At 38.1% G+C, this 26,514-nt stretch overlaps 1 protein-coding gene across 1 annotated transcript in view; it reads right to left on the bottom strand.

The window, feature by feature from the left end:
* Positions 1 to 26,514, bottom strand: part of ADAM10 (ADAM metallopeptidase domain 10) — a 161,808-nt gene that overhangs the window by 108,953 nt on the left and 26,341 nt on the right. The window contains exon 2 of the mRNA XM_010374256.2: positions 19,216 to 19,366. Coding sequence (XP_010372558.1) covers positions 19,216 to 19,366 — 151 coding nt within the window. The remainder of the gene's footprint in view (positions 1 to 19,215; positions 19,367 to 26,514) is intronic.

A 26,514-nucleotide genomic window follows, 5' to 3' on the forward strand; every position in this document is an offset into this window, starting at 1 on the left:
TAATAACTTTGACTGTACAAGGATTAAATTTTCCACTTAAAGGATAAACATTGGCTAAATGGTAAAGGAAACATGACTCAGCTATATGTTGCCTACAGGAAACTCATCTTACCTGTAAAGACACATACAGACTGAAAGTAAAGAGATGGAAAAAAATATTCCATGCAAATGGAAACCAAAAGTAAGCAGGAGTAGCTAAATACATATGCACCCAACTACAGAGCACCCATTATGTAATGCAAATATTATCAGATCTAAAGGGAGAGATCAACTGCAATACCATAATAGTTAGGAGACTTCAACACCCCACTCTCAGCATTAAACAGATCTAGACAGAAAATTAACAAAAAATCATTGGATTTAAACTGCACATTGGACCAAATGGGCCTAAAAGACATTTACAGAAGATTTCATACAACAGTTACAGTACACAGCATTCTTCTCATCAGTACATGAAATGCTCTTCAGGATAGACCATATGTTAGGAAAACAAAACAAATTTCAACAAATTTTTTTAAATAGAAATCATATCAAGTCGGACTACAACAGAATAAAACTAGAAACCAAGAACAAGAAGAACTTTGGAAACTGTATAAATACATGAAAATTAAACAAACATCCTCCTGAAAGACAACTAACTGATTAAGAAAGAAATTAAGGAAGAAATCAAAAAACAAATGAAAAGGATGAAAATTCGAAACACGACATACCAAAATCTACGGGATACAACAAAAGCAGTGCTTACAGCGAAATTTACAGCAATAAATGCCTACGTCAAAAAATACGTAAAGATTTCAAATAAACAACATAATGACGCACCTCAAGGAACTAGTAAAGCAAGAACAAACCAAACCCAAAATTAGTAGAAGAAAATAAATAATAATAATAAAGGATCTGGGCACAGTGACTCAATGCCTGAAAGCCCAGAACTATGAGAGGCTGAGGTGGGAGTATCACTTGAGGCTAGGAGTTTGAGACCAGCATGAGCAACACAGCAAGACCCCATCTCTAAAAAAAGATAAAAAATACAGCCCAGAGCCCTGTAGTTCCAGTTACTTGGAAGGCTGAGGTGGAAGGACTGCTTGAGCCCAGAAGTTCAAGGTTGCACTGAGCTATGATCAGGCCACTGCACTCCAACCTGGGTGACAAAACAAAATTCCAACTTAAAAAAAAAAAAAAAAAACGGGCAGAATTCAACTAAATAGACACTCAAAAAACAATAGAAAGGATCAACAAAACCAAAAGTTTGTTTTTTGAAAAGATAAATAAAATCAATGACCACTTGCTAATCAAGAAAAAAATAGAGAATAGAGATAGCCTGCTGAATACAAAAAAAAAAATATTCGCAAACTACTCATCTGACAAGGGACTAATATCCAGAACATACAAGGAACTCAAGGGACTTAATAGTTTAAAGAAAATCCCATTAAAAAGTGGACAAAGGACATGAACAGACACTTCTCAAAAGAAGAAATAGAAATGTTAGTGTGTATCCTTTGAGATGAAAAAATAAAGAAGAAAAAGACACAGAAATGGCCAAAAGGTATAAAAAACAATGCTCAACATTACTCATCATCAGGGAAATGCAAATTGCAAATCAAAACCACAATATATTATCTTATCCCAGTTAGAATGGCTGTTCAATTAAAAAGATAATAAACAACAGATACTGGCGAGAATGTGAAGCAATAGTAACTCTTCTATACTGTTGATAGGAATGGACATTAGTACAGCCACTACGAAGCCAAGATATGGAATCAACTAAATGTCAATCAACGGATAAATGTTTAAAGAAAACGTAGCATATATACACAATGGAGTACAATTTGACCATTAAAAATAATAATAATAAGGCCGGGAGCGGTGACTCACACCTGTAATCCCAGCACTTTGGAAGGCCGAGGTGGGCAGATCTCTCAAGGCCAGGAGTTTGAAACCAGCCTGGCCAACACAGCAAAACCCCATCTCTACTAAAAATACAAAAATTAGCCAGGCGTGGTGGCGCGCACCTGTAATCCCAGCTACTCAGGAGGCTGAGGCAGTAGAATCGCTTGAACCCAGGAGGCGGAGGTTGCGGTGAGCTGAGATAACACCATTGCACTCCAGCCTGGGCAACAGAGCGAGATTCTGTCTCAAAAAAAAAGAAAAAGAAAAAGAAAAAGAAATCTTATCATTTGCAGCAATATGAATGGAACTAGAGGTCATTATGTTGAGTGAACTAAGCCAACCACAAAAAGACAAACATCCCATGTTCTCACTCATATGGGTGAGATTAGAAAGTTGATCTTCATTCATGAAGGTAGACAGTAGAATGATAGATACCAGTGGCTGGCAAGGGCGCATGGGTGGGGCTTGAGGGGAGATGAAGAGAGGTTGTTAATGGGTACAAACATACAATTAGATTGAAGTAGTAAGTATGAATGTTTGATAGCAGAGTAGGGTGACTACAGTTAACAACAATACATTGTATATTTCCTAAGAGCTTAAAAAAAAGGACTTGAAATGTTCCCAACACATAGAAATAATGAATACTTGAGGTGACGGGCAACACAAATACTATGACTTGATCATTTCACATTGTATGCATGTAACAAAATATCACATGTACCCCATAAATATGTAGAAATATTATGTATTTATTTTAAATATTTTAAAAATGATTTTTAAAAGAAAACCATGTCTGAGACACAAAACATTCCCAGTATTGATTTAAATTGGATTAAAACCATATATAAAATCAGTTCTCAATTAAATATGCAGTCAAGTAGCAGTACAGATAATTTAAAAATCAAATTTAAATCACATATCAAAATACACTGCTTTTATTAACATGAAAATTAACTTGTATCTAAAACATACATGAACAGAAGAAGGAATGAGGGAGAGCCTAGAAGGCAGGTAAACAGTAGAAAGAAGCCAGAACGAATTAAAGGTAATCATAATCCATAAAATAGTAAAACCACAACTGAATAATCAGGAATTTGACATAATTTATTCTGTTAACCAAGCGACTGGATTATAACTTTCTAATTTTAATTCTACTACAATCTGTTTGACAGTTCACATCTTTATGCTATTTTAGCATTTTATAAAATGTAAATTTTCTGCAATATTCCTTTGGATAACATATTATGAAATAATAATAAAAAGTAGCTGACAGGAACAACCCAACCACATACTACCATTTTAGTTTTTTAACAAGCCCTCAATAAAAAGGTATCTGAAAACAACCAGATTCTTTAATTGTTTAGACTTCGGTTCAACAGTCAGAAAAAGTGCAGTATATATTGATATATTGCCTTATAATGATCATTGTATTCCAGGAAAACAATTTGGTGTTCCCTCAAAAAAAAAAAAAAAAAAAACAAACACAGATTTACCATATCATCCAACAATTCCACTTGTAGGTATATACCCAAAGAAACTGAAAGCACGAACTCAGATAGTCGCTCATCAATGTTCATAGCAACACAGGCGCCAAAAAATGAAAACAACCCAAATGTTCACAAACAGGTGAGTAGGTTTTTTTAAAGTATGTATGTATACATACAATAGAATATTGTTCAACCCTAAAAAGTAATCAAATTCTGATTCTTGCTACAACATGGATGAACCCTGAAAACATTAAGATAAGTTAAATAAGTCCGACATAAGTCAGTGAAATAAGTCAGACACTGTGGTGAGTGATATGGTTTGGCTCTCTGTCCCCACCCAAATCTCATATTGAACTGCAATCCCCAGTATTGGGGGGAGACTTGCTGGGAAGTGATTGGATCATGGGGGCAGATTTCCCCCTTGCTGTTCTTGTAATAGTGAGTGAGTTCTCACAAGATTGTCCCTGCTTCCCCTTCTCCTTCTGCTATGATTGTATGTTTCCTGAGGCCTCCCCAGCCATGCCTCCTGTACAGCCTGCAGAACCGTGAGCCAACTAAATTTCTTTTCTTTATAAATTACCCAGTATCAAGTAGTTCTTGAAAGCTTGTTTGGAGGTTCCAGCAGGGGAGCACAGCTACTCATATAAACTTGACTAAAGACCAGTCCTCCTCTACCAAGCATGCAGCTTCAGGAGGGATGCACATGGAGCAGTGAGGGAGTAAGGGGACACCCATCTAGCCAGCCAGATCAGTTGAATCAACCCTGGAGATTAATGGGGTGATAAATGTTGCAGCCAGATTGCCCTCACATCCTCAGGTAGTTCTTTCTAGCAATGTGAGAATGGACTAATACAGTAAGTGAAATAAGTCAGTCATAAATAATCCATGATTCCACGTATATGAGGTACCTAGAATAGCAAACTCACTGGGACAGATAGTAAACAGTTGGTTGCCAGGGACTGGAGGGAGAGAAAAATGGGGAGTCACTGTTTAATGAGTACATACTTTCTGTTTGTGATGATGGTGATGGTTGCACAACATTGTGCATGTACTTAATGCCATTTAATGCATTCCTTTAATTGATGCCATAATGGGACATAAAGCCCCAACTAATGAACTTTGGCAATACAACGAGGAAATCCAAGGGCAAAAGTCTTGCTGTTTACCACTTGAAAATGGTTAAAATTGTAACTTTTTATTATTTTACAATAAAAACAAATTTTTAAAAATCACTGCATTCCAAAAAGCTGGGGTATAAAATCATATTGTGGCCGGGCACGGTGGCTCAAGCCTGTAATCCCAGCACTTTGGGAGGCCGAGACGGGCGGATCATGAGGTCAGGAGATCGAGACCATCCTGGCTAATACGGTGAAACCCCGTCTCTACTAAAAAATACAAAAAACTAGCCGGGCGACGAGGCGGGCGCCTGTAGTCCCAGCTACTCGGGAGGCTGAGACAGGAGAATGGCGTAAACCCGGGAGGCGGAGCTTGCAGTGAGCTGAGAGCCGGCCACTGCACTCCAGCCTGGGCGGCAGAGCAAGACTCCGTCTCAAAAAAAAAAAAAAAAAAAAAAAAAAAAAAAAAAAATCATATTGTATGGCCATCTTTCATAATGGTTAAAGTCCCAAGGGATTTGGTTGAGATGATGGTATGTGAAGATAATGATGAGATCACAACGTCGTTCTTAAATGTATACAGTATAGAGGCTTGCAGTTTGCAGAGCACTTTTACATATATTACTGCATCTTACCCTCAGAGTAACAGTACAAAGGAGACACGATGAATATTCTAATTGAAGGGTAATAAAACTAAAATTAGGAGTAGAACTCCAGTATTTGGTTGTTGCATATCGCTCTTTCTACCGTATCAAGAATGCCTCTCAAGCATATGATGGAAAAAGTCAAGCTAACACCTGCAGAGTGTTGTAGTAGTCTTAAAGTAACATCACTAGTTTCCAGCAAGTCACCTTTTAAAATCTGAACAAATGCTAGTAAGATATAGAAACAAAAATTATAACCTAATTTGGCTTTCACTGAAAATTGTGCTTTACAGCATTACCACAAAAAAAATCTCTTTGATTTTTAATGCTTGAGCCACTTTCAAGACTATGGCTAAACACTGTCCACTCTTACTATGTTTCTTTCAGCAAATGTAGTTCTTTTTATTATTTTATAATATATTACACCATCATCAAAAATAAACTGTAGATTTCCTTGAGGAGGCAAGATGTCCTGCATAAAGAATATTATTTCCACTGGGAACGTTTTCCTACCCTCAGATTTAACCACTGTATTGATTTTATGAATCAGTAGTATTAAGTTTCTCATCTTGATTATAGTAGATTCTATTATAATTCTTTTTTTGGTGTTGACATTATAGTAATATTATAAAGAATGGAGTGAAGTTATAGGAGGACAAAATCAGTCTAACAAATGATAGCAATTTTTTAAAATAACCAAACAGATACTGAGTCCCCAGTTTCAGTGCTCTGAATATGCAGTTTTACCACGTGGTAGTAATAGCTGGTTTTTCTTTCTCAGGCTTTAGAAAAGCATTTTACATCCAAACCAGACAAATAATAGACTGTACCAAAACCACCTTTGGTGCAATGCAACAAAATAAATTATGTTAGGATGTCATTCCATAAGTTTTCAGGAAGGTTACATACCTTCTACATCTTAATATACAGAAATACTTTCTGTAGAATAGTTAGAATATAGAGTAGTCCCCTCTTACCCACACTGTTTCAGTTACCCCTAGTCAACTGTGGTCTGAAAACAGGTGAGTACAGGACAGTAAGATATTTTGAGAGAGACCACATTCACATAACTTAACAGTAGTCATAATTGTTCTCTTTTGTTGTTATTGTTGTTAATCCCTTACTGTAACTAATTTGTAAACTGAACTTTATCATAGGTATTAATGTATAGGAAAACATAATATATTTAGGGTTTGGTACTATCCACAGTTTCAGGCATTCATTGGGGAATCTTAGAACGTACCCTCTGCAAACAAGGATGGACTACTATAGACCAAAAAGAAGTTGTCTTTTCCCACAGGGTTGCTATTTTAGCTAAAGATAGTATGGTTCTAATACTCAGAAGAAAACAAGATACAGGGTGCATCCTTTTAACTGAAGTCATAATGGGACATAAACTCCCAACTAATGAAGTACGTTGCCAATACAGAGAGGAAATTTGAGGGCAAAATCCTTGCTTCAAGGTACTATCACAGTAATCCAGGAGTCCCAGAGGAAAGCACTGTCTTCATTAATAGAGTTCTATCATATCTAAAATGGAGCAGGCCTATGACAGGCCTGGGTTAGTGGTTACTAGGAATAACTGTACTTAACTAAGACATTTCTGATATTTCCAGATACTCATTTTCTCTTAACTTTCACCTTCTTAATTAAGATGCTTGAGTCTCCAAATTATTTTTCAAGATAAGTTGCCAATATTAACATCAAATATTATTTTGAATCAATTATCTTCTACTAGTATACTTTATGAAATAGAAAAGTCCTTTTTTCAAGCTGTCATAGGGAAGGGAAAGGAGAAGAGGGGTGAGGGGAGAGGAACTGGAAAGGAAAGGAACAGGTCTGCAGAGAGGAAAGGGGGAAAGGGTCGAGAGTCAGCCAATGTACACTCCACCAGGCATCTTCCACAGAAATTCTAGGGCTTGGTCGGGTACGGTGGCTCGCATCTGTAATTCCAGCACTTTGGGAGGCCAAGGCAGGTGGATCACGAGGTCAGGAGTTCGAGACCAGCCTGGCCAACATGGTGAAACCTCATCTCTACTAAAAATACAAAAATTAGCCAGGCATGGTGATATGCACATGTGATCCCAGCTACTCAGGAGGCTTAAGTAGGAGAATAGATTGAATCCAGGACATGGAGGTTGCAGTGAGCTGAGATCGTGCCATTGCACTTCAGCCTGGGCGACAGAGCGAGCGAGACTCTGTCTCAAAAAAAAAAAAAAAAAAAAGAAAGAAAAGAAAAGAAATTCTAGGGCTATATACTTTGGTGGGGAAAAAAAAAAAGCTCGGCCAGGCACAGTGGCTCACACCTGTAATCCCAGCACTTTGGTAGGCTGAGGCCAGTAGATCACCTGAGGTCAGGAGTTCGAGACCAGCCTGGGCAACATTGTGAAACCCCCATCTCAACTAAAAATGCAAAAATTAGCCAGGCGTGGTGGCGGGCCCCTGTAATCCCAGCTGCTCAGGAGGCTAAGGCAGGAGAATCGGTTGAACCTGGGGGACAGAGGCTGCAGTGAGCCGAGAACACACTACTGCACTCCAGCCTGGGCAGCAGAGCGAGACTCCATCTAAAAAAAAAAAAAAAAGAACAAGAACAAGAAAAAGGAAAAGGAAAACACAGTCCCAGGCTTAACTGATGGCCCTGAAGTAAATGAATTACCTCAAATTATAAGCAAATATACATAAACACAAATCAACAAGGGTTCCTGAGGAAGACAAAAATAAAACTATAATTTAAATGAGTGACTTCATCCAATGTAAGAAGATAAACAGAACAAAAATGTGAGTCTCATATAAACGAGAGCCAATGGAAAGAACCTGTCATGATGGCATAATTACAGAACACATGATTATACATATTACACATGATTACAGAATAAGTAGATTTATCTACTAAAAAGAAAAAAGGTTTCTATAAAAACTTTCCAACTTCAAGCAACTATGTAATTAAATAAATGGCAAGTAAACTACTGTATATAAAACATTAAGGGCCTGATGTGGTGGCTCGCTCCTGCAATCCCAGCACTTTGGGAGGCCGAGGCAGGTGGATCACTTAAGGTCAGGAATTCAAGACCAGCCTGGCCAACATGGTGAAACGCCACCTCTACGAAAAATACAGAAATTAGCCAGGTGTGGTGGTGACCACCTATAATCCTAGCTACTCAGGAGGCTGAGGCACAAGGACCACTGGAACCCAGGAGATGGAGGTTGCAGTGAGCAAAGATTGCGCCACTATACTCCAGCCTGAGCAACAGAGCGAGACATGGTCTCAAAAACAAAAAAACAATAAAAAATAAAATAAAATAAAACAGTGAAAGGATTTAAGAATAGAGGGAGACTTCCATTGTTCAGATATCTAATGTAAACCAAATGTATAAAATAACAATCACCTAAATTTACTAATTTAACAAATTGATGAAGGTTGATTTGACTTGACCAAAAGCACACAAAATCAGAGTTTAAATCTGAAACAGTCTTTCCGTCACACCAAACTATAATTCCTTGCTTAGGATATGTAAGGGAGCCCCGGGGATGGCAAAATGCACAACATCTTCCTGGTGACAGACAAAAAAAAAATAATTGAGGCCGCACATGGTGGCTCACACCAGTAATCCCAGCATTTTGGGAGGCTGAAGTGGGAGGATAGTTTGAGCCCAAGAGTTCGAGACCAGCTTGGACAACACAGCAAGACCCCACTATCTACAAAAAAATTAAAAACCAGCCAAGCATGGTGGCACACACCTATGGTCCCAGGTGCTCAGGAGGCTGAAGTGGGAGAATTGCTTGAGCTCAGAAGTTTTAGGCCAGCCTGAGCAACACAGCAAGACCCTGTCATTCATTCCATCCTAAATAAATAATAAAATACCAACCTGGCAATTGATACTGACATATAACACAACTATTTGTCCCACACCATGATAACTAAGATTCTTGATTTGCTAGACCTTGTGTTTATACTTGATTTGTTGGCTCAGTATAGACTATTTTGGAAACTTACTAGTGCTTATAATTTCAGATTTCAGAGATGCATACAAATTAACAACTTTATTCCTATATACAAGTATCAAAAACGTGTGTCAACCTGCAGAGGTACAGAATGACTTTAAGAAATTAAAGAGGTTATTATACAATCAACTGAAGAGTAAGTATTCAGAAGCTGTATCAAAAAGGAACTATATATATATGATGACCAAAGAATTTTTAATCAGTTTAAAGCTATTACACTGTAATACAAGGTTTCCCTGATGCTTAATAAAACACACCAAAAAAAATATTAAAACCAATAAACTAAACATATTCAACACAGTTACTATAAAAGACTTTCAGGTATAATGAAACAGGATAAACATTAAAAGAACCTTTAGTCACATAAAATCCTTGCTGCACCTTTAAGAAAATGCCACAACAACCTTACAAGGAGCTTAACCACTTGAACAACAGAAAAAACCAAGGTTGACTACAAATCTGGATAAAATCTGAGCTAGGGTACTTATCTCACAGAAGACTCAACTGAACATGCAACATTTTAGCATGAAATATAATTAAGAAAAACAATATATAAGCTCTTCTACTAGGCATATACCTAATTTCTGACATTCACTGTCTAGGTCACCAACTCTAGACACTCTGGCATTAAAAACTACACCACTGGCTGGGTGCGGTGGCTCACGCCTGTAATCCCAGAACTTTGGGAGGCCGAGGTGGGTGGATCATCTGAGGTCAGGAGCTCGAGACCAGCCTGGTCAACATGGTGAAATCCCTGTCTCTACTAAAAATACAAAAATTAGCCAGGCGTGCGGGTGCACGCCTATAATGCCAGCTACTAGGGAAGCTGAGACAGGAGAATTGTTTGAACCTGGGAGGCAGAGGTTGCAGTTAGCCAAAATTGCGCCTCTACACTCCAGCCTGGGTGACAGAGCAAGACTCCATCTCAAAAAATAAATAAATAAATAAAAATACACCACTAAATAAGCCATCAGATATAAACCTGTTTTAGATTAACTTTTAGAGGAAACAATTTCTCCAAAGAATTAAAAACAGCCAGAAAAATACTCTTACACTCTTACTTCCATTCCCTTTTCAAAGGAGGAGGGAGAAAGTTGAGTTTGTATTTTAAAACAACAACAAAAACCTTCATTCCCTCTCTTCCAGGTATGCCCTGGTTAGTGCTTAAAAACATGTAAAATAGGCCAGGTGCAGTGGCTCACGCCTGTAATCCCAGCAGTCTGGAAGGCTGAGGCAGGAGGATCATGTCAGGAGATCAAGACCATCCTGGACAACACGGTGAAACCCCATCTCTACTAAAAATATAAAAATTAGCTGGGTGTGGTGGCGTGTGCCTGTAGTCCCAGCTACTCAGGAGGCTGAGGCAGGAGAAGCACTTAAACCCAGAAGGCGGAAGTTGCAATGAGCTAAGATCACACCACTGCACCCCAGCCTGGAGAAAAACGTGGAAAATAAAATTGATATCTCATATTAAAATTATATCTAAGACACTAAACTCAAAGCAATGATCAGCTCCTAATAACCTTTAGTCATACAAAATTCATACACCCTTTTGTCAAAAATATTACAGTTACTTTTAGTCATACGAAAATAACATGAACACAGATCAACTTTTCCTTTTCCTTAGGCTTCAGTTAAGTAATTCAAGTAGCCATTATCCCTTCAGATTTCTTTACAAACAGCTTTCTTGGGATTTTAATTTCCATATAAAGAGGAATCAGGCAAGAATAAAGAATATCATATCCTAGAAAATCCAATACTGAGATAAAAAGCAATGTAAAATGTACTTAAACTAATGTATGTTGCACTATACCTGACACAAAGTAGGTACTAAATAAATATTATTTTCCTTTGGGAATTTTTACTCATATTTTGTTGGAAGAGATTTAATTACCATCAGTATTTTTTAAATTTTTGTTTTTAGACATCCATAACAATAGCATTTTTACACCATTCAAATTTATTCCCTAGCTCTTCTTTATGATCAGGCATTCATTTGTGTTCCCTAGGTTCTTACATCTGCTTGTCAAAGTCTGCTGGTTTGTCTACAGATTTAAAAGTGCCCTAGGTTTCTTCTACCTGACTCATGATATAACAGAGATAAAGTCCAAGACATCTCCAGACTAACCCAACTCCAGTCAAGAACCAGTGAAGGGAATATTTATGCCTTTTACAGGTTACCTGGGCCATGTTCTTGAAACCTCCAAATTTCAGGAGTAGAGAGAACTCAAATCCCAAACCACAAAGAAAACTTCCAACCAAATGTCTAATCATTTGTTTTAAACAGTTTGGAAACTTACTCTTAAGGCTACAAGAAGAATTACCTTGTCAATTCAGAAGAAAACAAACTTGTATATTCTCCAAACAATTATGCTGCACTTAAGGAAAGTTTTTGGTTTCTTCCATACTATACACAAATCACATATTTGATAAAAATCATTTCTGATGTATGGACTGATGTACCCAAATAAATACACAGGCAGAAAAATACGGTTTGTTACTGACTAGACAGTGTTTTAATGTTTTAAACTTAGTATACTAATATATTTTGTAGAATTTTAAAACAGAAAGGAGTTTAAACATTATCTTGTCTAAACTTCAAGGTTTTACTAATGAGGAAACTGAGGCTCAGAAGTAATCTCTAGATTTCACGTCAAGTCAGAAGGAAAGTCAATCAGTCTGAATAGTCTGAATTAACCACACTACTCCTTTCACTACTCAGTTTATGACTACTCCAACATATATATAAAATCACAAAATTCTTTACTAAGTGGCTTCCTACTCAAATACAAAGTTGGTGGCTGTAAACTACCAACTCTATCAAAGACAGACAAGTTAGCAAAGTGGTGAGAAGACCAGAAAATAAAGACAAGATGCCTATCCCAAAGTATATAATTTGGAAAACAAGATATGAAGAATGAAAAGGTTTAAACATACATATACATACAACAACAAAAATAATTCAATCTAATAGTGTATATATACTTCCTACCAAAAAGATAAAGTATATCATAACAGACAATCGTTTTAAGTAAGAAGTCTCAGATACTTCATTTTACTTATTTTTTTTAATTACCACTTTGAAACGGTGTTTCAGAAAATTCCTACAAGTTCTACTAGGAAGAAGAAAGAGTGGAGTGATCCTTTATGCTTCTCTTCAATGACAGGTGCAAACAAAAGGCATAAGTTAAAACACATATATACAACATAAGAATCGTACTAAAAGCTATAAAAGGGATCATTACTATACGATCTTGCAATGAAGTTTTTCTCATGCTATATTAATAACCGTGGTTAAATCTAAGACAGATATTTATTCTAATTTTCACCTATATTGATATAGGTGATACAGTGATATTCCAACATATTATATAGAATCAAAACATAATATTAACCTGCATTTTACAAAAACCACATAAGCAAAATTTCTGGAAATTATAGCATGCTAAAGTACATGATGGTTAAGACAGGAATGGCCAGGCACGGTGGCTCACACATGTAATCCCAGCACTTTGGGAGGCCCAGGGAACCTGGGCAACATGGCAAAACCCCATCTCTACCAAAAAAAAAAAAATGAAAATTAACTAGGCATGGTGGTGTGTGCCTATAGTCCTAGCTACTCAGGAGACTGAGGTGGGAGGATGGCTTGAGCCCAGGAGGCAAGAGTTGCAGTGAACTAAGATCTCACCACTCTACCCCAGCCTGGGCAACAGAGCCAGGCCCTGTTTCAAAAAAAAAAAAAAGAACAAGACAGAAATGGCAGGACAACACGGTATCTAAGAATAAGAGAAGGGAAATTACAATAGACAGTCCCTGATACATCACACACTTTCACATGAACATGAGGACTGAGAGAAAACAAATTTCAAACAAAAATCCTGCATCCCACAATATGACAAATCTGCTTATTACTTAGTCATTAAGAACAACTACCAAAGAGGATGAGATAGTGTATAAAATATTTAAGAAGAAAATCTGTTTCCTAGTATCTATGTATTTAAATGTTTTGTTGGTGGTGTTTTGTTTTTTGAGACAGGGTCTCACTCTTGTCACCCAGGCTGGAGTGCAGTGGCACAATCATGGCTCACAGCAGCCTCAACTTCCCAGACTCAAGTGATCCTCCCACCTCAGCCTCCCAAGTAGCTGGGACTATAGGCATGCACCACCACATTCAGCTAAGTTTCTTCTAATCTTTCTGTAGAGTCAGGATCTTGCCATGTGGCCCAGACTGGTCTCAAACTGCTGGGCTCAAGTGATGCTCTCACCTCAGCCTACCAAAGTACTGGGATTACAGGCATGAGCCACCACGTCCAGTAATTCACTCACTCAATACAGCTAAAATGACCATCCTCTACATAAAAAAGGTGAATAAGACTCACACTCTGCACTTCAAGCTCACAAGGAGCACAGGACATATGCATGTAAATAAAGTTATAATGTGATAAATGCCGTAACTGATATATGTACAGCATTGCTAAGTGAGCAATCCAATTCATCAGAACTTATTCAGTGAAGTAATTTCTGAAACTTAGAAAACTGATTCTTAATTTCTCAGCCAAGCTAAGAGATGTATTTTACCCTAATATCTATTATCAAAATAGTTTAATCTTCTAATAAGTATTACTGGAGTTGTTTCCTTAACGACTGTGGCACTGACTCAAATGGTACTTTTATTTTCAAACAACTTTAAGTTTTATTTCAAGAGCAACAGCTTTTCATAGAATTCATTTCTTTTTTTTTTTTTTTTGAGACGGTGTCTTGCTCTGTCGCCAGGCTGGAGTGCAGTGGTGTGATCTCGGCTCACTGCAACCTCTGTGTCCCCAGTTCAAGCAATTCTCCTGCCTTAGCCTTTTGAGTAGCTGGGACTACAGGCACACACCCAGCTAATTTTTTGTATTTTAGTAGAGACAGGGTTTCACCATGTTGGCCAGGATGGCCTTGACCTCACGATCTGCCTGCCTCAGTCTCCCAAGGTGCTGGGATTATAGGCATGAACCACCACACCTGGCGACAGAATTCCTAAGAATGGACTTTCGGTTTGGAAAAATCTAAATGTTTCTTCATTTAACAGTAACATCTGTAAATATGGCATATAATATACCCTTTGTTAATCAGAAAACTTGGAAGCCATGTTGAAAGTATGTTCATGTACTTAGATGTAAATACCACAAAAAATTACTTTAATACTTAAACATACACACACACACACACACACGCAGAGAGAGAGAGAGAGAGAGAGAGAGAGAGAGAGAGAGAGAGAGAGAGAGAGAGAAGCTGTGCTACTACCCAGAAATGTAAGTCACAACTGTATAAGCAAAACCCTTTCCAAGTATATTCTTCTTGGTATATCTAAGTTAACTCCATAGTATTTAATATATTCTATTACGTGTTAAATTATACTGATTAGATTCTAGGAGACTAAAGCCTACTATGTGAATGAAATGAAAAAAACTCTACTTGATTTTTTTTTTTTTTAATACTTTAAGTTCTAGGATACATGTGCATAACGTGCAGGCTTGTTACATATGTATACTTGTGCCATGTTGGTGTGCTGCACCCATCAACTCGTCAGCACCCATCAATTCATCATTTATATCAGGTATAACTCCCAATGCAATCCCTCCCCCCTCCCCCCTCCCCATGATAGGCCCCGGTGTGTGATGTTCCCCTTCCCGAGTCCAAGTGATCTCATTGTTCAGTTCCCACCTATGAGTGAGAACATGCGGTGTTTGGTTTTCTCTTCTTGTGATAGTTTGCTAAGAACGATGGTTTCCAGCTGCATCCATGTCCCTACAAAGGACGCAAACTCATCCTTTTTTTATGGCTGCATAGTATTCCATGGTGTATATGTGCCACATTTTCTTAATCCAGTCTGTCACAGATGGACATTTGGGTTGATTCCAAGTCTTTGCTATTGTGAATAGTGCTGCAATAAACGTATGTGTGCATGTGTCTTTATAGCAGCATGATTTATAATCCTTTGGGTATATACCCAGTAGTGGGATGGCTGGGTCATATGGTACATTTAGTTCTAGATCCTTGAGGAATTGCCATACTGTTTTCCATAATGGTTGAACTAGTTTACAATCCCACCAACAGTGTAAAAGTGTTCCTATTTCTCCACATCCTCTCCAGCACCTGTTGTTTCCTGACTTTTTAATGATTGCCATTCTAACTGGTGTGAGATGGTATCTCATTGTGGTTTTGATTTGCATTTCTCTGATGACGAGTGATGATAAGCATTTTTTCATGTGTCTGTTGGCTGTATGAATGTCTTCTTTTGAGAAATGTCTGTTCATATCCTTTCCCCACTTTTTGATGGGGTTGTTTTTTTCTTGTATATTTGTTTGAGTTCTTTGTAGATTCTGGATATTAGCCCTTTGTCAGATGAGTAGATTGCAAAAATTTTCTCCCATTCTGTAGGTTGCCTGTTCACTCTGATGGTAGTTTCTTTTGCTGTGCAGAAGCTCTTTAGTTTAATCATATCCCATTTGTCAATTTTGGCTTTTGCTGCCGTTGCTTTTGGTGTTTTAGACATGAAGTCCTTGCCCATGCCTATGTCCTGAATGGTATTACCTAGGTTTTCTTCTAGGGTTTTTATGGTATTAGGTCTAACATTTAAGTCTCTAATCCATAAGGAGTAAGGAAAGGATCCAGTTTCAGCTTTCTACTTATGGCTAGCCAATTTTCCCAGCACCAGTTTATTAAATAGGGAATCCTTTCCCCATTTCTTGTTTCTCTCAGATTTGTCAAAGATCAGATGGCTGTAGATGTGTGGTATTATTTCTGAGGACTCTGTTCTGTTCCATTGGTCTATATCTCTGTTTTGGTACCAGTACCATGCTGTTTTGGTTACTGTAGCCTTGTAGTATAGTTTGAAGTCAGGTAGCATGATGCCTCCAGCTTTGTCCTTTTGACTTAGGATTGTCTTGGCAATGCGGGCTCTACTTGATATTTTTTTAAAGGGTGAAATACAGATAACAATTCTAGCCACCAGGTATAAGACAGTACAATTTTGTAGGCTGGACTATAAGATAGTACACATCTTATAGGCTGGACTACAAGTAATTCTAACCCAAAGTCATTTCAAAGCTATATTTATTATGTACTGAGCCAATCTACCTAAAAATAAAGATAAAACATATTCATATTAAATACAAAAAATAAGAATTTATAAAAATAAAATACTAATTATTACAAATTGTTATTAATAATAAATAATTTATATATAGATAGAAATCCTGTTAGGAGGAGTTATAGTGTATCAAGACTAGTACTTGTTAGACAATAGAAGAGGAAGAAAGACCTAGCAGGAAATCTATAATTACACTACTCCAGTCATTTTGTAGGCCTATTTTCAAGGAAAGGGAGGAACAAGATCATCAGACCATTACATATTTAAGTAAAGTATTTTAAAAGGTAATTACAACGACCACGTTTTAGGGCACAAATTCTGAGACGGTGTGAATATATAAAAATTGGGAAAATAAACTATCTGAAATTGGATGAATTCTAGAAAATACAGTAAGCTTGTATAGTTAATTAAGCAGATTTGTGTCAAAAGCACCCTAAAATGGGCTAGGTATGGTGGCTCATGCCTGTAATCCCAGCACTTTGGGAGGCCAAGGTGAGCAGATCACTTGAAATCAGGAGTTCGAGACCAGCCTGGCCAACATACGGTGAAACTCGTTACCTACTAAAAATACAAAAATCAGTCTGGCATGGTGGCGCACACCTGTAGTCCCAGCTACTTGGGAGACTGAGGCAGGAGAATCACTTGAACTCAGAGGTTGCAGTGAGCCGAGATCGTACCACTGCACTCCAGCCTGGGCAACAAAGCAAGACTCCGTATCAAAAAAAAAAAAAAAAAGTATCCTAAAATGACCCCTATAAATGAGACCATATTACATGAGATTTCCTGGTTTCAGGTCCTTTGTTTAGTGCCTCAGCAAGAGGTTCTCCCTCCTTTGAATACCTAGAGCATTTTATCTGTAATGTAACACATCATATGTGTCTTATACAATAACTTAGGCACATCTAACCACTCCTATGAGATCTATGTTTGCTTTACGTTTCTATCACCCACAGCCTACACTAAGTAACTTTTCACTAACAATCAATAAACATTTTTTGGACAACTATATGGCAGCCCACTCACTTATGCAAACCCTCTCACTTTCCCGACTCTCTCTCACTCGCTGACACACACACAAAGGAGCTAGGGATTTAGTTCTGCCATTTATTCAATATGAATTACATGACATAGCTAACAAAAATCTGATTATATATTAGGAATAGATATTCAAGCCAAAAGCAGCTAAAATCTTCTCCTTTTAACAGTCAAACCATATTTGGTATATATTAATATAATTAACAATACTAAGTATATTTTGAGATGCTCATTAAAAACAGTAAGACTAATGATTGCTTGTAATTTCATAGTACATACTAATAAAGAATGAGTAATTTTAAAACATCTGAAGTTAAGGATCATAAAAATTTACATAAACTGCTGCCACTAAAATGTTTATCTAGAAGTAAAGACCCTGAAATAAACCTTTTTCCCTCCTTCAAATAAAGATTTTATAACTGGAAAGTAATTTTTCCAACAATAATCATTACTTTTGTAATATGGAGAATCATTAAGTAACACATTTATTTCCACGTACAAAATACTTTTAAGTTTTATAGCATTCCTAATTATCAGATTTTTCATCCATTAAAATGTTTTTTAAGCACATGTACCATATGTGCAATATAATAGATAATACCAAATAGTAGCCAGGATGCCTGTCTCTGAGGAACAGAAAACACAGTTATGGAAAAATTAATAAGAAGTACCCACAAAAAGGAAGCGAGCACAAATGAAGATGCCAATGATTCCGATAAGCAATTTTAAAGTTTAGAGGGAATTAAAAAGTAAAGTGTCTAAGAGGCAGAAGTTGAATTGTACATGAAAAGATGATCAGGATTTAGGACAAATGACATCAGAGAACAAAGTTTACGTGGTATATTCAGTGACTAGAAGATCATTCTGGGTGAAACAGACACTTGATGCTGGGAAGTAAAACAAAGTAAGTTTAGAATAATACACTAGGATTAATTTACAGAGAAACTAAAGTCAAATTAAGAAAATCTGGCTAACAATCATTAATTGAAGACTTTAGAGCAATAAGCTGACATGAAAAAATTAGTATTTAGAGAAAAGTCATCTCATAGCAGTAGAATAGCTTTAACAATAAACAGAGTAGAAGCTGGGAAACTTATTGGGAAGTGAATACTACAGTAATCAATCAGGGTTACATCACTAGAAAAAGTACAAAAGGAATAGATTTAATAATTACACATAAGATAGAGAGGGCTTCACAAAGATCTCCAAGATTCTGTAAGTGTCCCTAATAGATAGAGAAAAAAATAAGGGGTGTTTAGCCAGGTCTCAGTAAAATCAGTGCTGTGTAAGCTATTTAACTTCTCTGAGCCTTAGTTTCCTCGGATGTAACAACCTATTTACCTGTGTCTGCATGTTGAGAAGATTAAACAAGAAAATGCATATAAAGTATCTAGAACACAACAGGTACTCAATAAGTGATTTTTTTTTAACTTCTCTCCCTTGACTCCCCTTTATCACTTAACAATTCTGACTGAGAATTGAACAATACAGCAGGTAATCTGTCTACCAGCTGTCATTTTAGAACTGGTAAAACTGAGTAAATGATGTATTCAATAGCATACAAGTAGTTACCTTCACTGCTGGCACCAGAAGATAGATATATTGACCATAAAACATACAAAGTAGTAAGAAAGTATGAACACAGAAACTTCTTTAAAGACGTATCTTTTACTAACGTAAGATCTGATTCATAAATTCAAAAACATTTAAATTTGTTTCCTCAACAATATAAAAGGGCAATCCATTTTAAAATAAGTCCTTTTTTAATGCATATACCAAATTCCAGTGGAAATGGAATTTCCAAATGAAGACCTTGCATTAGAGAAGGAAAATTAAGGATATAAATTTCCTCTTCAACTTAAATTGAACACAGAGGAACTTCAGACACAGTCAGCAATAAATTTACTCACCTTCCATGGGCATGGAAATCTAGACGTAAAAATTGGTCCTCATGTGAGACTGCTCTTTTGGCACGCTGGTGTTTTTGGTGTAATGAATCCACATTGTAAGATAATCCTTCATAATGTCTAATATATTTATTTAAAGGATTCCCATACTGACCTATAAAAAATAAACAACAGTCGGAATTAGTATCATCTTGAAGACCCCTTCTAGTTCTAACATGATTATTCATGTATCTATGAATATGTATGAAACAATTTCTCCCTAATCCCAGCACTATTACTAATTCTCCATTAATATTAACGCATATGTTATTAAAACTTATCATGACGGTAATTCCAACCGCACACACACGTTTGGATATTAGCCGTAAGTTTGTTTTAGATGTCCTTTATCAGGCTGAGCAAGTTCTCTTCTATTCAAATTTTGCTGATAAAAATTATCAGGGCCAGGTGCAGTGGCTCACTCCTGTAATCCCAGCATTTTAGGAGGCTGAGATGGGAGGACTGCTTGAGGCCAGGAATTCGAGACCAGCCTGGTCAACATAGCGAGACCTCATCCCTAATAAAAATAAAAAATAAAATAAAAATAAACAAAAAGTACAAAAATATATAAAAAGTTAAAAAAAAAACTATCAGGAATAAATGCTTATTTCTGTACCTGCTCTTTCTGCATCTATTAAGATGATCATATTTTTTCTTTTTAATTTATTAATATGGTGAATTAAATTTACTGATTTTTGAATGTTAAGCCAACCTTGCATTCCTGAGATAAACCCTACTTGGTCATGTTGTCAGATTCAATTTACTGTAATTTTATTTAGAACTTTGTTATCTGTGTTCAGGGGATATACTGGCTTACAGTTTCTTTTCTTGTACTATCTTTGTCAAAAATAGTACAAGGGGTAAAAAAATGTGTTGAAAAGTATTACCTCTTCTTCAATTCTCTGGACAAATTTATGTAGAATGAGTGCTCAGTCTGGGGCTAATTATTTCCCACTACTGAGACAAGACCTATCTCAATAGTCTACCCAATGCTCCATGAACTGAGTTTTTCCAGTCTACCTGGTAAAAAAAAAAAAAAAAAAGGCACTACTTACAGCCCTATCTGAGCACCAGGTACCATTCAATCTAATCTTTTGGGATGATTCTTTATCTAGCCTCAGGTAGTTTCCTCAGATGGGCTCATCAGAGCTCTGCTAAACACTACAGTAGAAGTCTCTGTAGATCTCAAGGATCCTCTGTGCAGCTCTCTCTTCACCCTGATATTCTGTCTGTGAACTCCAGCCACTTTGGTCTTCATCTCTTCAACTGAGGGAGTTCGCTGGACTCTACCTAGGTTTCCTCTCATAGCACCACAACCCAGAAATCTCTCAAGGCAGAAAGCTGGCACAAAGGGCCAACCTTATTGTTTCGCCTCTCAGGGTCCCTCACAACCTGATGACCAATGCCTTAAAAATCATTGTTTCACCGGGCGCAGTGGCTCACGCTTGTAATTCCAGCACTTTGGGAGGCCAAGGCAGGTGGATCGCCTAAGGTCAGGAGTTCAAGACCAGCCTGAACAAGATAGTGAAACCCAATCTCTACTAAAAATACAAAAACTAGCTGGGTGTGATGGTCGGTGCCTATAAACCTAGCTACTAAGAAGGCCAAGGCAGGAGAATCGCTTGAACCCGGAAGGCGGAGGTTGTAGTGAGCCAACATCAAGATCACACCATTGCACTCCAGCCTGGGCGACAAGAATGTAACTGTCTCAAAAAAAAAAAAAAAAGGCCGGGCACGGTGGCTCACACCTGTAATCCCAGCACTCTAGGAGGCCGAGGCGGGTGGACCACGAGGTCAGGAGATGGAGACCATCCTGGCTAACACAGTGAAACCCTGTCTCTACTAAAAAATACAAAAAATTAGCCAGGCATGGTGGCCGGTGCCTGTAGTCCCAGCTACTCAGGAGGCTGAGGCAGGAGAATGGCTTGAACCCGAGAGGCAGTGCTTGCAGTGAGCCGAGATCGCGCCACTGCACAACAGCCTGGGCGACACAGCAAGACTCCGTCTCAAAAAAAAAAAAAACCATTGTCTTTCTATATTTTTCCTGGTTTCCTTGTTTCCTTTCAGGCAGGAATGTAAATTTGGTCCTTATTTCTCCATCTTCAAGAGAAGCAAAAAAGAAAAAAAGTGATTCTTTGACAAATCAAGTAAAATTTTTAAATAAAGAAAACTGTCCTCTTTTATAAAACAAATAAGTTTTCTAAAAATGGTTCATCTATTACCCAACACTAAATTTTGTGATCCAACATTAAATTTTCTGTTTATGCACTAAGTGGTTAGGGGCATAAACTCCGATGTCAGATTATTTGGGTTCACATTCTAGGATTTGTTGGACAACGATGTGAATATACTTAACAGTACTTAAGTGTATACTTAGAAATGTTTAAGACAGTACATTTTACCTTAAGCATTTTTTACCAGAATGAAACAAACAAAAAAAAATGATCTGGGTTTGAATACCACTACCTTCAATTATTAGTTGTTTCCCAGATAAAACAGAAAACTACTCAGGTTCAGTCTCCCATCCATAAAATGAAGACACTACTAAGACTCACAGATTAAATGATTTAAACCATGTGTGACAATTAATATTAGAGAGCCTACCAAAGAGACAAGGTTCAATAAATTATCCATCATCATCATCTCTTCCCCCTTCCTCCTTTTCTTCCTTCTCCCATATTTGCCTTTCAGACCAATATACACACACCGAAGCCAAGAATTCGGGAATAAAAAATAACACTGGGTTGAATTCTGATACTTCCTAGCCATAACCACATGAGCTAGGTAATTTTTTAACTTTTTTAAATCTCAGGAGGTAGTTTTTAAATCTGTAAAATGGAGACAATGATGCCTACCTTAAATGCATGCAAAAAGCTCATGATCACAAAGAATGGCATAAAAGGATGATTCAACTTAAACTATTATTGAGTTACTTCTTCCTGCTCTTGAACGCACTCCCCCAAGAGAGGTGAGAGGAATGAGTCCAAAACTATCTTCACAAGTAGCAAAGAAATTACAGTGAAGCCAATTCTAAGAGATAATAAAACCCACTAGCATGGAACTTTTAAAAATCAAGACTAAATAATAGAATCAAATATACCAATGCATCTTCTGTATCCTTTAAACATACTTATAAATGTAGTATACTTGAGTTTAGCAAAAAATAAGAAATCAAGAATGGGGAAGTATGAGAACTTTTGAATAATTTCTCCCATTTTGAAAATTTCCACTGGATTACTGAATTGGATTTAAGGGGTCTGAGTTGCCATAGCACAAGCTTGGCTTTGTAGAACTGTGGATTGCACTGCTTTTTCAGCACCAAAGGCATCAAGCTGGTTTTTATTTCTGTCTCTGGTGCTTAAATCAGGAAAAAGTCAAGTTTTTAAGTCACAGTTCAGAAAAAGTATTTTGTCACTTCTGATAATTTAAAACACTAACTATTGCTGTTCTGGTGAAGCATGCATGACAAAAGTTCAGCTATTTACACAGCTGAAATTCTACTGGGAGAGTTATTAAACAAAGTCATCTTTTCTCTGTCCCACATACAAATAAATCATATAAAAGCAACATAATATTCACTTTTACTGGCAAAAGACCTGAGTAATGATTTTCTGAATCTTTGTAATTGAGACAGAATATGATTCACAGGGTTTAATTGGGAAACTTAAAAACACTTCTCAGCAACACACAGTTACCAAGTCCATCTCATTATCATCTTCTATATAAGACCTATGAATGTTTATCTTAATTATGCCTAAATATCAGCATTTGTGTAATCTCAGTATTGCAAAAAAAAAAAAAAAAAAAACTTACATTAAGATAATGCATGGGCCGGGCGCGGTGGCTCAAGCCTGTAATCCCAGCACTTTGGGAGGCCAAGACGGGCGGATCACGAGGTCAGGAGATCGAGACCATCCTGGTTAACACTGTGAAACCCCGTCTCTACTAAAAAAAATACAAAAAACTAGCCGGGCAAGGTGGCGGGCGCCTGTAGTCCCAGCTACTCGGGAGGCTGAGGCAGGAGAATGGCGTGAACCCGGGAGGCGGAGCTTGCAGTGAGCTGAGATCCTGCCACTGCACTCCAGCCCCAGCGACAGAGTGAGACTCTGTCTCAAAAAAAAAAAAAAAAAAAAGATAATGCATGAAATCAAATTACGTAGTTTCTATTCCCCAATACTTAATGAAGAGGGAAATAAGGGGGCCTTGGGTAGAGGATAAAGCAGCCTACCTGCCCCTCCGCCCCCACTCCACACACACACAGAACAAACTTCAAGAACTGAAATTGGGTCAGATGCAGTGGCCCACACCTGTAATCCCAATACTTTGGGAGGCCAAAGTGGGAGGATCACTTGAGTCCAGGAGTTCGAGACCAACCTAGGCAACACAGAAAGGCCCGTCTCTACAAAAAAATTAAAAACTAGCCAGGTGGCCAGGCGTGGTGGCTCACACCTGTAATCCTCCCAGCACTTTGGGAGGCCAAAGGGGGTGAAATGCTTGAGGTCAGGAGTTCAAGACCAGCCTGGCCAACATGGTGAAACTCCATCTCTGTTAAAAATACAAAAAGTAGCTGGGCATGCTGGCAGGTGCCTGTAATCCCAGCTACTCGAAAGGCTGAGGCAGGAGAATCGCTTGAACCCAGGAGACAAAGGTTCCAGTGAGCCAAAACTGTGCCATTGCAATCCAGCCTAGGTGACAAGAGCAAAACTCTGTCTCAATAAATAAATAAATATCAATAAATAAATACATATATAAATAATAGGCCAGCGTGGTGGCTCACGCCTGTAATCCCAGCACTTTGGAAGGCCGAGGCAAGTGGATCACCTGAGGTCAAGAGTTCAAGGCCAGCCTGGCCAACACAGTGAAACCCCGGTCTCTACTAAAAATACAAAACTTAGCCTGGCATGGTGGCGTGCACTTATAACCCCAGAGACTCCGGAGGCTGAGGGAGGAGAATCACTTGAACCCAGAAGGTGGAGGTTGCAGTGAGCCAAGATTGCACCACTGCACTTCAGCCTGGGTGACAAAAGCAAAACTCCATCACAAAAAAATAATAATAAATAAAAATAAATAAATAAAAAATAAACAAAAACTAGCCAGGCATGATGGCATGCACCTGTAATCCAAGCTACCCAAGAGGCTAAGGGAGTATCACTTAATCCCAAGCGTTCAAGGCCACAGTGAGCTATGATAACGGCCCATTGCACTCCAGCCTAGGTGACACAGACTCCATCTCAAAAAAAAAAAAAAGAGAGAAAAGAACTGAAATCAAATAAAAAAAGATAAGCAATTTGGCTGATACATGCTCATGAGTGTCAATTCCCTTCCCAACTTCATGCTCCGTAACATTATGTTGGTAGCTTGAAATCAGCCATGAAGGGAGTATTTACACCACCAAAACTGACACTGAAAAGGCTACAAATTCGAGAATTTTTTTTTTTTTTTTTTTTTTTTTAGACAAGGTCTCGCTTTGTTGCCCAGGTGGAGTACAGTAGCACCATCAAGGCTCACTGCAGCCTTGACCACCAGGACTCAGGGGATTCTCCTACATCAGCCTTCCCAGTAGCTGGGGCTACAGGCATGCACCACTACATCTGGCTAACTTTTGTATTTCTTGTAGAGACAGGGTCTCACTGTGTTGACCAGGCTGGTCTGAAACTCCTGGGCTCAAGCAATCCTCCTGCCTCAGCCTCCCAAAATGCTGGGATTACAGGTGTGAGCCACCGTACCCTGCCAAATCAGAGGATTTTTTTTTTCTTTTTTTCAAGAGAGTGTGCTAAATACAACACTGGTCACAACCTAATAATACAATCTTTCAAACAGAGAGCCAAGAAAGGAAACAATATTTTAATGAAAATGTGGAAAAGCATGGCACACTGGGCTTCTGATGTTGCCCCTAGCCCTCAGATGCCATACAATTCACTTATTTAAAAATCTCAAGAGAATGGAGTCCTGGAATTCTCAAAAAAATTATATATGAGCACGGCCCCATGACTGCAGAAAAGTGAATAAAACACAAAATAATCAGCCCCTCAAACTATGATTTGAAGGGGAAAAAACATACACTGGTCTCAGAGGCAGAAAGAAAAGAAAAAAGAAATCACAAGCCAGGCATGGTGGCTCATGCCTGTAATCCCAGCACTTTGGGAAGCTGAGGTGGGTAGATCACCTGAGGTCAGGAGTTTGAGACCAGCCTGGCCAACACAGTGATGAAACCCATAGTGAAACCCATAGTCTCTACTAAAAATACAAAAAAATTAGCCAGGTGTGGTGACAGGTGCCTGTAATCCCAGCTACTTGGGAGGCTGAAGCAGGAGAATGGCTTGAACCCTGGAGATGGAGGTTGCAGTGAACAGAGGTCATGCCATTGCACTCCAGCCTGGGCAAGAAGAGCCTCCATCCTAAAAAAAAAAAAAAAAAAAAAAAAGTCACCCACTTTATATCATAGCAAAACAAGCATCTGGGCAGAGAAAAGCCACACAACCATGAACATAACATTGTAAAAACACACTAGAGAACAAAAAAAAATGAAAGAAATAATAAAAGGAAAATAGAAAAAGAATCGTATTGAGAAGAAAACAAAAGACATTGGGAAACAATCCTAGACAAAGCAGAGTTAGTCTTAGATGATATTAAGAAACTCGTATTGGCCAGACACGATGGCTCACACCTGTAATCCCAGCACTTTGGGAGGCCGAGGTGGGCGGATCACCTGAGGTCAGGAGTCCGAGACCAGCCTGGCCAACACGGTGAAACCCTTCCCTGTCTCCACTCAGGAGGCTGAGGCAGAATTGCTTGAACCCGGGTGGCGGAGGTTGCAATGAGTCGAAATCGTGCCACTGCACTCCAGACTAGGCAACAGAGCGAGACTCCGTCTCAAAAAAAAAAGAGAGAGAGAAAGAAATTCATATTAATTTTCCTTAGTACAACAACATTGTGACTATGGAAAAGGAGAATTTTCTAAATTTGGGGAGGTACATTTTAAATATTTAAGGGTAAAATGACATGATGTCCACAACTCACACTAGAGTGATTCTAGGGTGGGAGACAGCAAAAAAGAAAAAATATGCGAATTATTAAATCACTAGCCACTTTAGGAGTAATAGAGACTAAATTTAGCCTACCACCATAAACAATTAGAAAACAAGACAAAAGATGTGACAAGAGAAACAAATGAAGTGAGATCTACTACAACTGGCCCAGGTCACTGCCTGCAAGCAGTCTCCAGGCCAAACAGCAGGGAGGAGAAACCAAGAGCCTGAAAGT

The sequence above is a fragment of the Rhinopithecus roxellana genome, chromosome 5 (genome assembly GCF_007565055.1).
Source record: "Rhinopithecus roxellana isolate Shanxi Qingling chromosome 5, ASM756505v1, whole genome shotgun sequence".
In the NCBI taxonomy this organism is placed as follows: Eukaryota; Metazoa; Chordata; class Mammalia; order Primates; family Cercopithecidae; genus Rhinopithecus; species Rhinopithecus roxellana.